Genomic DNA, 12,423 nt, shown 5'->3' with positions numbered 1-12,423 from the left:
ACTGAATCGACTCGGTATTTGTTCGAAACTCGATTTTTTATTTACTTCGATAAACTAGGTTCATGAACCAAACTTAAACTGTAAATTGAGCTCGTTAAATAAACGAACCAAACTTGAGTTTGTACAATTCGACTCATTAAGTTCATGAGCTAGTTCGATATATATATATAAACTAATTTTTATGCTTATTATTATGACGAATGCATTATTTTTTATATTTATTGTTATTATATATGTAAACATGGTTATATTTACATGTATAAAACTTTTTGTAGTATTTTCTAAATATTAATTAACTATTTAAGTTGTCCAAATGAACCAATCGAACTAAGCCGAACAGTTCACGAACTTTAACCGAACCGAACTCAAGCTAAAAAAATAACTCGTATCAAATCGAGTTGAGTTTCGAGCCAAACTAATTCTTATCGAACTGAACTCTGGTTTGACTCGTTTCTAGCCTATTAGAACTATGTTCTTTTTTTATGATTAGTTGACATTCTTAGTTTATAAAAAGTGGAATTTTTTAGATTGTTGATTTGATAATTTCAAGTGGTACATACTTGATTCTCCTTAAGTAAGGTCTCGGATTCGAGTCTTGTGGATAGAAAAAATGTCCGCTGGGAGAGTTAGCCTTACGTACTTGTAGATGTTCCCGACTCGGATAGAATTGCCTCCAGTACGAGGATATGGGAAACCAAATTCTTTTTACGAATTATTTAAAAAAGTCTAGATAGTCAATTTCTTAACATCATTTTTTTTACACTCAATCACCTATTGGATAATCTAATTTTGTTAACTAAACATAATATGATATAATATGAAATTATAATGTTAATTTGAAATAATGCACCAAATATTTAGATTCAAACTCATATAATGTTGTAGGTTATATAGCTATATGGTAAAATTGAGTGACATAATCCTATCATATAAGAACTTAACACATTCCTTCATTTCATCTACCTGCTTCAATCTTATTATTATATCTCACTCAATTTCCTCAATATGTTATATCACCATCCACCAAAATATTTAAACCTAATGGTTTGTAGTATGGTATAATATTTAGATAATGAAATTTATACAACCAAATTTGAAAATCTGAGTTTAAGAATAAACCTTACATTTTACTCCTGTTTCTATTTATAACACACATTTGTAACTAAATTCTACATATTAATAAAATTGGGGTAGGAGTCTTATATTCTAGCAAACTCATTATGGTACTTAAGTTATGAGACTTTCTCACCTAATAGATTAGTTTTTTGAATTGAATTATCCTCATGTGCTTAGGGCGTACATATGTTGTTCCACAATATGTGTCACTACACGTGTTAGTGATTATGATTGGTTGAAAAAACGTATTTAAATTAAAATTTTAAGAGTTAATCATTTTTCTGACCAATCACAAGCAGCGACATATGAAGTGATACATTATTTTGGGACAACAGATGTCTACCCACGTGCTTAAGTCCTAAAAAATGGTGTCTTCTATTGAGAGTTGTGTCACGGAAATGATTAACAATATGTTGAATTAAGTACATTAGCGAATACTAATAGGTGAGTGAAGCCGCCAAAAGATACATGTTAGCATCAGGTCAATGTCGATAGAATAAAAATTATCGTGGACGTCAGCCCTTAAAGAGATGATAAGAATAACAAACTCAATTTTACAATTTCTAATTACAATTTTACTACCATCTAATATTACTCATTAATTGATAATCTTAATGACAACAACAAAAAATATAGATAATCAAAGCTTTTAATATGGGATGAGGAAAAAATAATAATAGTGTTTCACAAAATTAAAAAGTGCCTTAGGTAATGGACAATCAAAATCTTGCAAATGATGTCTTATATCAAAGACTACAGAAAGCATATCGTCATGGAGACTAGAGAGTGCTTTTATTGAGTTTTCTTTTAAAACCAAAAAATGGAGATTCACGTATCTATAAATAAATAATGGATTTGTTTTGTTTTTTAATTCACAAGTTTCAATGCTTTTATTGTGTCTTCTTTTAAATCGGAAACTTGGACATTTCCTTATCAAACAAGTTTTCTAGAAATCATCAATTTTTTATTTGTTTGCAAATACTAATGGGCTAGGACGGGACAGGTAAGGGATAGACGATTTCAGTTCTCTTTGGATGGACCCTCTTTTTAATATATAATAAATAACTTTAATCTTCAAAATATAAAATAGTATACCTATATTTTCTAGACAACATTTTTATTGTCTTAAAAAGTATATCAATCTATGTGTGATTTGTTATGATTAGTTAAAAAAATATAATTTAAATTAAAAGTTTAATAATTAAGCATTTTTATAATCTTTATATTTAATATATAAAGTTAGAAAAATTGTGAGAGGGATGTTTTGGGTGATATCTCACCCCAACTAATTATTGACTCTTAAGAATTTACTATACTTAAAGTAAGAAAATGCAACATAGTTAAAAGAAAGAAAACGACCTTTGCTTGATCTAGAGCCACCTTCACAAAATTTAATGGGAATACTTTTTTATAAGCAAAAGTTATTAAGAACGTGGACACTTCCTGTCAATGTCAACTTCAAGAAGCAATGTAAGATAGAATCTAGAACTTTATATTTAAAAAATGATACTTACACAATCATCCACAATAATCCAATAAAAAAAGTTTATAATAGCAATAATAATACTTCACCTAATTATCATTCAATATCTCAATGATAAAAGATAAAAGTGAGGTATAGGAGCATATATAGACAAACATAGGGACCCTTATGGAACGCTTAATTCCACCAATAGAATTTGGGTGAATTTCAATGCTCTCATGTGGTTATAAAATATATAGAAATAAAATATCATATAAGTGAAATTTCAAAAATGGCTATATGAAAGGGAAAAAATGGCATGAAAATATCCAAGTCCTTATGGGTTCATTTTTTTTGGTATAGAAAAAGTTGAGGAAAAACAAAGTTACTTTATTCCAAAGTTAAATTGATAATTTCAAATAACCTAAGTCCTACCAATGCAAAACCATATGCAAGAATTGAACCAAGAGCTTTTTTCTTGTAAATGATATTTGATTTTATCGAATCTTAAAGATTTGACCAAGTCTTATATTGGTTGTTGACTATCAAATATAACCTTCATCATTTATCAAGACTTAGGATCAACTATATATTGTATCAAATGTAAAGAGGTTGATTTTTAGAGATAATGTTTTATTAAAGAAGATAATTTATGATAAATCATTATAATCATTATTACATATTTGACCCAAGCTAGTGAGAGCAAAATTAACACATGTTCCTTTTTTGGCATTTTTTTAATATGAGCAAAATGACCAGTCCAACCGCCTAATGTAAAGCGCCTTAAAGCAGTTCGACCAGGTTTGCAACAATTTAAAGCAGGTCGACCGGATTTGCAGCAATTTAAAGTGGGCTGACTAACTGGGTAGTTTTCTGGCTTGTACGAAGACATTCCCCTATTCGGTCTATGGTTAGATTGGTTGAACCATCCCTTTCCCGGTCCAAACAACATTGATTGAACCAACTCTCATTGACATTATATTTTGGGTTCTAACTCATGCTGAGTTCAATTCTCATCAAATTTGCAGCATATGTTAGTACTAGTAAGATAGGATCTATTTGCTGATCTTAGCTCCCACATGCTCTTAGTAATAGTAAGATTTGACATGAGCATGTAATTTAAATTGGATGTTTCAAAAGGTAATGTAATCAGATTTCTCAACAGATAAGGTCTTAGTATACATTTGATGTTCAAAATTCAATGCAAAACAAGATAAGCTGATGTCTATCATCTTCTGAAACATTGACCTTTGTTCACTCGCGCCATTCTAGTGAAGCAAGTGCCGAATGGCAGCAACCGCGTCACCTTTATGCTCCCGCAAGGTTCTTTCAGCCACTTTTTTGTCCAACTGTAGGAACAATAAATATGATATCAATTAATTGGAATATAAACTTGTAGATAGCTTGTGGAACAATCTGTTGAAGAAGTTACCTCTAGTTCATTTGCAATTATATCAACATCTGCTGCATTTATCTTAACAGCAGCTAATTCTTTTTCCCTGCCATTGGAGCAAAACGCATTTCATGATTTAGAGATACAAGGAAAACCGGTCACTAATCCAGATGCGGCCGGGAAATGGAATTTTGAATTTTAAATATAACTTTCTAGAGTTTTTTAAATTAGAGACATGTTCAATTTGTGTTTATAATATGACCTCAGAACTATACATTTCTATCAGTAATTCAACTTGATACAAGAACAGAAAAAGGTACAGCTATATGAAGTAGTGATTGTCCCTTTCGGGGTGCGTGATTGTCTATCCAACAAGTGTCACTTCCAAGCATTGAGCCCTTGACTATTTGGTCTTTCTGAGGATCTAGTGGGGCCTTATACCACTGTCATATCCATTCTTTTTACTGGAATTTCTAACGGTCTTCTCCTCGTACGGAAAAACTACATGAGATGAGATTCTACTATGTCTTTGTCAATACGTGCTATTGCTACCTTTATTTTCTCCCCAATGCATATATTCTTAATCCTATATTATCTTGTATGTGTACAATTATCCACTCATCCAACACAACATCCTTGTATATACAACATATAGTTTATGCTCTTTTGGCTCTTTACCTCCTAACATCCAGTACCATAAAGCATCATGCACCATAAATCTATGCAATAAAACTTCCCTTGTAAGTTCGAGAGGCACCTAACATCCAAAGAGTTTCTCTATTTCATTCATCCCGGTTGAATTCTATGATTTACCTCACCTTCTATTTCTCTAACATTTTGTATAGAGCAAAGATAGTTAATCATTGGAATTCTAGCATGATATGATCTCCAGTTTTCACCTCTAAGCAAGTGTTAGTGTATTTCTTGCTGCACTTCGTTCTCTACACAGCACTTACTTCTATATAATCGAAATCCAAGCTTAATTTGAGAACTCTATCTTACCATTTATCTCCTCTCTCAATTCTCCTTCTACAATATGTTAAAAAGGATTTACTCTAAATTTACAAAATTCTATATGAGTCATTCTTATATTATGCACTCCCCTTAATAGTCGGTGTGCTATAATTAATTATTCAACCTATTCTTTTACATCCTCAATAACAACTGATAATATCCAACACGACTCAGACATCAAGGCATATTATTGAAACACAGGAGCAATTTTGTAAGAGTAAAGATGCTAGCGAAACTTTTATTTTATGATTTCTCACCAAACAAAAGTAGAATGTAGTACATGACACACAGCATTAGCGAATTTTATACAATCAAATCAGTTCATAAAAATTAACAAGGAAATGTTAAAAGACATTCAAACACCAGGAATGTCCTAAGTCCTAACCTAACTCATGACCCTATTTAACATATTTGAATCCAATGTATCATAAAAACATCATCTTTGTGGCAGTGAATACAATAATCTTATTCTTCGGTCGAAAAAAGGCGGCCCACTAAACCCATGACATCCAGGTCACAAGATAAGTAATTTTACCATTGCGCCGAACCTTATCCGCTAATCTTATCGCGTTAGTATTGAATTAGAATAACAAGGTCAAAACTCATTACCTCAAACGCATAGCATTCCAGTCAGCTTCAGCAGATGCAGCAATGGATGCCATAGCCTGCAAAATCAACGCATACCCATTACACAAAAACGATGCAAAATTCAATTTTTAAAAGATGAATCAACTCAACGAAATAAGAGGAATCAAAATAAGAGAATGGGTATACCTCTTGGACGCGAGTGGAATCAAGTTGGCGATCTTCAACACGGTCAGTGAGTTTATCGAAGGCTTTACTCTGTTGCTGTAAATCTTTGGAGTCCACCACCATCTCCACTCCTTCATCTCCACCCTCCATTTTTTCTCTCTCAAAGTTTCAAACTTTTGATTTATTTGCCCAAAAACCTTACGAGAGTTTTGGACTTTTGGTTACTATGCCGTAACTAGCTACGCTCAGAAAATAACTCCTGAAAATTGATAAGGTACCCTAATATTCCTTTTGTGTTTTGTCTTTGTTTTTTTTTATTTCTTTGTTTCTTTCTTTTCACATTTTTTTATGGCAACGTGAGATGTTTTTTTAGTTTCTCACCGATATTATTGCATTGTAGTCAATCATATTCGATGCAAGGATGTATGGAAAACAAAATTAATAGTTTAATGGAATATTGGTAAGTAAGAATAACATTAATGGTTTAATGGTGTAAAATGTTATTGGATATTCAGATAGATAAAAAGTTAAAGAATTTAATTATTGTGAAAATTTGTTGGAAGTGAGTCACACTCCCTAAATTGATTAGTTACTTACCTATATAAACTTATTTAGAAATATAACAAATATGTTATATTTTGAGACCATTACATTTATATTTTTTTAGTGTCATTTAAGATGGTTTGTGTGGATCTTATGGCCTCGTATGCTTGAATCTAAGGACCAATAGGCCTAATAAAGGTGCTGGAATGATTTGCATAGCCCAAAAGAATTGTACATTTTCTTTAAAAAAAAAATGCTAGCCTATATCATGAATCATGATACACATGTTTTGTCTCAACCAAACAACCCAATCCAAACCAAATTTTGTCAGTTGGTTGATTCATTGGGTTAAGTCTTTTTTTTAGAAAACTAATTGAGTCATAAAATATGTGATGTGGCAACAAAAACATTTTTGTTTTTACTAAATAAATATTTTATCTATTTTTCTCTGAGAATGTATCTCATTCTTAAATACTAATGCTTTTCTAAAGGTAAATATTATCATAATAAGTTTTTCTTCTATCGTTTTTCATACACACCATGATAATATTAAATTTCTGACTTCTTACTTAAAGAATTAATCCAATCATTGCCAATTGTGTCGTGTCTGGTTAAATCTTTTTCATCTATTATATATAAAGTTCAAAGTTAAACTCTTCAAATCTCACACAAGGGCAACTACTCTATCCGAATTTTGAGAGAAAAATGTATGTAAAATTATGTAAATATTTATGTAAGTTATGTAAACAGCATTTGCCTATTTTATGAACTAGTTTGTTTTTTCTTTGGTTTCCCACAGCACACTGGAGGCAATCCTGTCCGAGCCGGGAACATCCACATGTATGTGGGTTAATTCTCCCAACGAGCATTTTTTTCATCCACAAGACTCGAACCCAGATTCTTGCTTAAGGAGAATCAAACATGTATCACTTGAACTCGGGTTCTTGCTTATGAACTAGTTTGTTTTATTACAAACTAAGTCATGTTAGATTAAATTGGAAGTAAAGTGGCATAATCTGTCCCATTAGAGAGATTATGTCACTAAACATAAGAATATATATCGAGCTCTATAAGTATTATTTACTTATATTTACTGTTTTATAAGTTTGTGATATAACATGCATATATCCATCTTTCTAGATATATACATGAACAACTTCTACATCCTCTGAGTGACCAATAAATGCTACGTTTCTAAATCAAGCTAAACACCTAAAGTGTTGAAATAATGGGTTTGATGGCTCGAAAGCTACATCAAGCTAACTCTATGAATGACTTTGGAGTATATAGATAGTCACCGTAACAATTCTCATAAAAATATGATATCAATAAATATGTATCTTATAATTATATATGAAATATTATAATTAAAGGTTAGTTGTTGATTATATAATCACTTAAAAAAGTTATATACATTTTTTTATTTTGATTGTTCAAACAAGTACTAATAATCCATGTTAAATTTTATCATTTTTCGCAATGTTTTACATAATTTGTTATATATACTTACTTATATCTTATATTTTTAAATAAAAACTAATATTGAAAGGTATTAGCCAAACCGATTTCACAATATGTGTAAAAGAGGCAGATTTTGATAATTAATCAATGGGGCAAAATAATTTTTATACTTTAAACATATCACCCAATATTGTATTAAAATCAACATATAAAAACTTTATACTGACAATATATATGAGGAGAGATTTGTTTACACTCAAGTTAAGTTACACTCAATCTCAATCATTCATCTTCTTAAATCCAACATAACATATCAAATGAGTGAATACAATAAGTTATGAGAGAGAAAAATAAAAAATGTTAAATAACTTTTAAGTTTAACCCATTTGGTCCGTTGGACTTAAGAGACTGAATGATTGAGGTTGCGTATAACTTAACTTGATATAAACGGATTCCTCCTCTATATATATTAATAAACTCAAAATAAAATTGCAGTATTTTAATGTATAAACTTGGAAAAAGAAATAAGTTTATTGTTTTGAATAGATCATTACCTCTAACATTTAATATTTTCACCAACTAAAATGACCTCAAACTAAAAGATTGTTAAATTAATGGAAACTTGTAGTAGAACTTGAATTTACTATTTTGATTTGAGAATATATCAACTTACCAGAAGTTACCACATAGAATAGAAGATCGAACTTGAGAGTAAATAGAAGTGTCCATAGTCAGATTTTCACACAGAGTGCGACTTGCCAACCAACAAGGCAATAATGAACTCACCGGCAAATAAATGCTCCTTCAGGTTTTATTATTAATTTTTATCTCTATCAAACAAGCTTAAAAATTATTTTACCTATTAGAAAATGACATATATCACTTTTTAATAACTTGTGTACTAGAACATAATCGATTCAGGATGTTAATTCTTTTTATATCATTAATAAAAATCACTTATATTATTATTGAGTATGCATAGGTATAACTTATGAATATATAATTAAATTGAATGGGTTTAATGAGTATACATTTATGACTATACATTCCCACTCCGATTTAACTATCCCTTTCCAAAAAGAAATTGCTCTTATTCACTTGTTCTCAAGGAAGCATGATATATCAATATTTAATTAGAATGAATAATTAATTTTCTTATAAGAGATGATTAGTGGACTACAAATAATGATGTGTGTGATAGCTATAATAATCAAATACATTATTCTATATCTTTATGTAAAGATAGGTACATAGAGAAGAGAGAGTAATTATTTAAACTACACCCTAACTTTTGAAGTTAATAGTATGCTTTAATGTTATAATACACACTTAGTAATAAAAAAAATTCTAACTTTTTGTTCATCCTATAGAAGTTTTACCAAATGCTCTAAAGAAGAAAGGAGATTGAATTGTCTATATTCGAGCAATCAAGAATATTTATGATAGGGTCAAGATCAACATGAGAACACAAGATAAAGTACCATAAGATTTTCTTATGTCGCATGACTACAACATGGGTCAACACTAAGCCCCTACTTATTACATTAGTCTTGGATGTACTCACTAAGCATATATAAGAACCTGTGACACAATGTATGCTCTTTGCGGATGTTATTGCATTAATGAGAGACTCGAGAGAAGAATTAAATATGAAGCAAGAAATATGTAAACAAGTTTTAGAAGTACATGAATTTTGTATAAGTCGAGGTAAGACGAACTATATGGAGTGTAAGTTTAGCAAGAGGCGATCAAGCCTTGTTATAGAGATAAAGATTAATGACCATATCATACTACAAGTCACTAGATGTAGGTATATTAGGTCAATCATACAAGACGTTAGAGAAATTGACGTAGATGTGAACTATAAGATTCATACGTGTTAGATGAAGTAGCAGAGTCCTTATGTGTGATTTGTGATAAAAAGATACTACTTAAGCTTAAGGAGAAGTTTTACCTAGGGGTGGCAATTGGATGAGTTTGGATAGATTTGGGTCCTAATGGATGGATGAAAAACTATCCATCAATCCATATAAATTTATTACATCACATTTTTAAATTATCCAATCAATCCATATCCAATTGATTTCAATCCATCTATTATATTCATATATCCATTTTAATGGATTGAATAAATATCCAACCTATTTTTTTAATTTAAACAAAACATTTTTAATAAAGCATTATTGGGATAAAAAAATTCTTTTACAAATTATTATTTAATAAAGCATTTTCAAATATCAATTTTAAAAAGTGTTTTTTTAAAAAAATACTTTTAAAACTGATTTTAAAAATAAAATTTAACAAACACTTTTAAAAAGTGTTTTTTATAAGCATTTTTAAAAAGGTGAATTTGTGAAGTTTTTTTTAATAAGCACTCTTATTGGCAAGAATCTCTGGTGCAACATAATTGAGACTTCCACAAGTTGTATGCAACAATTCATTTTCCTAACATATTTCATTTTGTTATTATATTATCACATTAGTCAATAACCAAAATGATATATTTATATTTTGCATTAAGATGTGTGGTTCTAAGAAAATGTTTTTTTACCCTAAGATGTTGGGGTAAAATACTAAGGCCAAAATTGTTTATACTTTTTTGATAAACACTTTTTAAAATCACAATTGCAATTTTCAACTTTTGTAATGTGTGAGATTGTGCTTTTAAAAAGGTGAGAGAAACTTTTTATATTAATATTAAATTAATTGGAAAAAAAAATTGTTTTTATTTTTTGGATGGATTGAGTATCCATCCAAATGGATATACCCATGGATATCCATTGGATATAACTGGTGAATTTGAATCCATCCATTATCAACACTATCCATTAGATTATACTATTTAAATCCATAAGTTCTAACGAGTGGATTTGTATGAATTTATTTGGATGGATTTTGGATAATTTTGTCACCCCTAGTTTTACCGCATTGTTAAAAGACCTGCAATGTTATATGAGACTCAATATTGTACGATAAAATATCAACAAGAGAATACACTATATGTAGCAGAGATATAAGTGTTTTGTTGGATGAGTGTACACACTAAACAATATAAAATTAGAAGTGAATACTAGAGTAAACATGTGAGGAGGAGACTAATAGAAACATATGTAAGAAGAGTATATAAAATGAAGAATAGTCTAGAAACTAGAGTAAAGACTACGCCAAAATTGATGTTTAACAACGCAAATTTAACAATGCTTATATGTTGAACGTTGTTAAATATAAGGCTGAAAAGAATTAACAACACTTATTGAAGAAAAAATTGTTAAATGTGTTATCTTTAACAACGCTTGCTTAAGTAAATGCTGTTTAAGATAACACATTTAACCATGCTTATTGAAAAAACATTATTAAAGACGATACTTCATATATTTAACAACACTCCTTCAATAAGCGATGTTAAATGTGTGTTATCTTTAACAACGCTTATTTAAGCAAACGCTATTAAAGATAACACCTTTAGTGAGCGCGAATTTTTTCAAATTCAAAAACATAACCTCACGTACAATAATACACATATCAATCAGTTTGTTGTTTCTCTTACTTTTCTTCTTCTCCATGACATTTTTTTCTCTTTTGTTTTTAGTTTCTCTCTTCAAACAAGTTATCGGTTTTTAGTTTTTCTCTTCATGCATAAAGTAAATCGTTATCTTATTTTAGCTCATTTATTTCTTTTTGATTCAGTCTTGATGTTTGCATTTACACCATGAATAACAAGTCTTTATTTGTTGTGAAGTTATGCAACTATGATGTTCTAGGATTTTGGCTATGGTTCACTGGTTTAGAACACAAGGATTGAGTGTAATGGTAAATATTTTTTATCAATTGCTGCTAATTTTGTATTTGTTCATAACTTTTGCAATTTGTTTAGAGATGTTATTTTTTAGTTATATTTGCAGCTTGCATTGATCATTAAGGAACACATGAACACTCTGTAAGGACTTGTACATTGGAGGAGAAAGAATGAACAATTTGCATAAGATCTCATTACTAATATGTTATTTTATAGTATTGGAATACGTTAAAGTTGAATGTAGCTGGAGTCGTTGGTGATTTAACAAATCTATTATAAATATAGTGGAGTTGGACATGATTGTCATATATTTGATAGAATGTCTTAGAGAGATATTTCCTTATCTAGAAAGTAGACATTTAACAACGTTTGCTTTATTGAGCGCTGTTAAATGTCTACTTTCTACGGCGCTTCAAAAAACGTTGTTGAATATAACCTTATCTACTACTGCACTCAAATAGAAAGTGCTTCAAAAGCGCTGTTAAATGACAATTTTAAGCGCTGTTATTTTGTTATTATGTCGTAGTAAAAATAGAGACAAAAAAATTAAGAAAGACTTAGAGTCCAATATTTTTTGTCAATAAATACAATAATTTACCATAAAATATTGTAAAATGGTTTGACTTATCTAACCAACCTTTTACTTAGTAAGATAAAAGGTTTGATTTTTTTTTTATGTTGGTGCTAGTTTTTGTATGTTGCATACAAATCTTTACAACTTTTAAAACACATAAAGATCTCTCTCAACTTTTTTTATTATGATTGTTTTTGGTGAAGGGTACGTTTAATGATTTCAATAAAAATGACTTTTCATTTAAACTAATTATAGCCCATTTTAAGACTGATAAATACATTATTTTGTAAAACCAATAAATATATATATAT

The 12,423-nt window shown here is 29.7% G+C and overlaps 1 protein-coding gene across 1 annotated transcript; it reads right to left on the bottom strand.

The window, feature by feature from the left end:
• LOC109333658 (huntingtin-interacting protein K-like) lies at window positions 3,668-6,017 on the bottom strand. Its single transcript, XM_019569192.1, has 4 exons — window positions 5,760-6,017; window positions 5,595-5,650; window positions 4,011-4,077; window positions 3,668-3,927 (listed from the first exon to the last, which is right to left on the bottom strand). The coding sequence occupies exons 1-4, from the start codon at window positions 5,886-5,888 to the stop codon at window positions 3,847-3,849; spliced, it is 333 nt and encodes a 110-aa protein (XP_019424737.1). The 5' UTR covers window positions 5,889-6,017; the 3' UTR covers window positions 3,668-3,846.

The sequence above is a fragment of the Lupinus angustifolius genome, chromosome LG19 (genome assembly GCF_001865875.1).
Source record: "Lupinus angustifolius cultivar Tanjil chromosome LG19, LupAngTanjil_v1.0, whole genome shotgun sequence".
NCBI classification, from domain to species: Eukaryota; Viridiplantae; Streptophyta; class Magnoliopsida; order Fabales; family Fabaceae; genus Lupinus; species Lupinus angustifolius.
Note: the sequence above shows the minus strand (reverse complement) of the source record. Positions and strands in the feature narration are given on the sequence as shown.

What these genes read in the sequence shown, in the direction of transcription:
- LOC109333658 (XM_019569192.1), bottom strand. Translation starts at nt 5,888, where the DNA reads ATGGAGGGTGGAGATGAAGGAGTGGAGATGGTGGTGGACTCCAAAGAT. An exon ending in ATTCCACTCGCGTCCAAGAG is followed by an intron (nt 5,651 to 5,759) that starts GTATACCCATTC and finishes TTGATTTTGCAG; the next exon opens with GCTATGGCATCCATTGCTGC. An exon ending in TGGAATGCTATGCGTTTGAG is followed by an intron (nt 4,078 to 5,594) that starts GTAATGAGTTTT and finishes CTCCAATGGCAG; the next exon opens with GGAAAAAGAATTAGCTGCTG.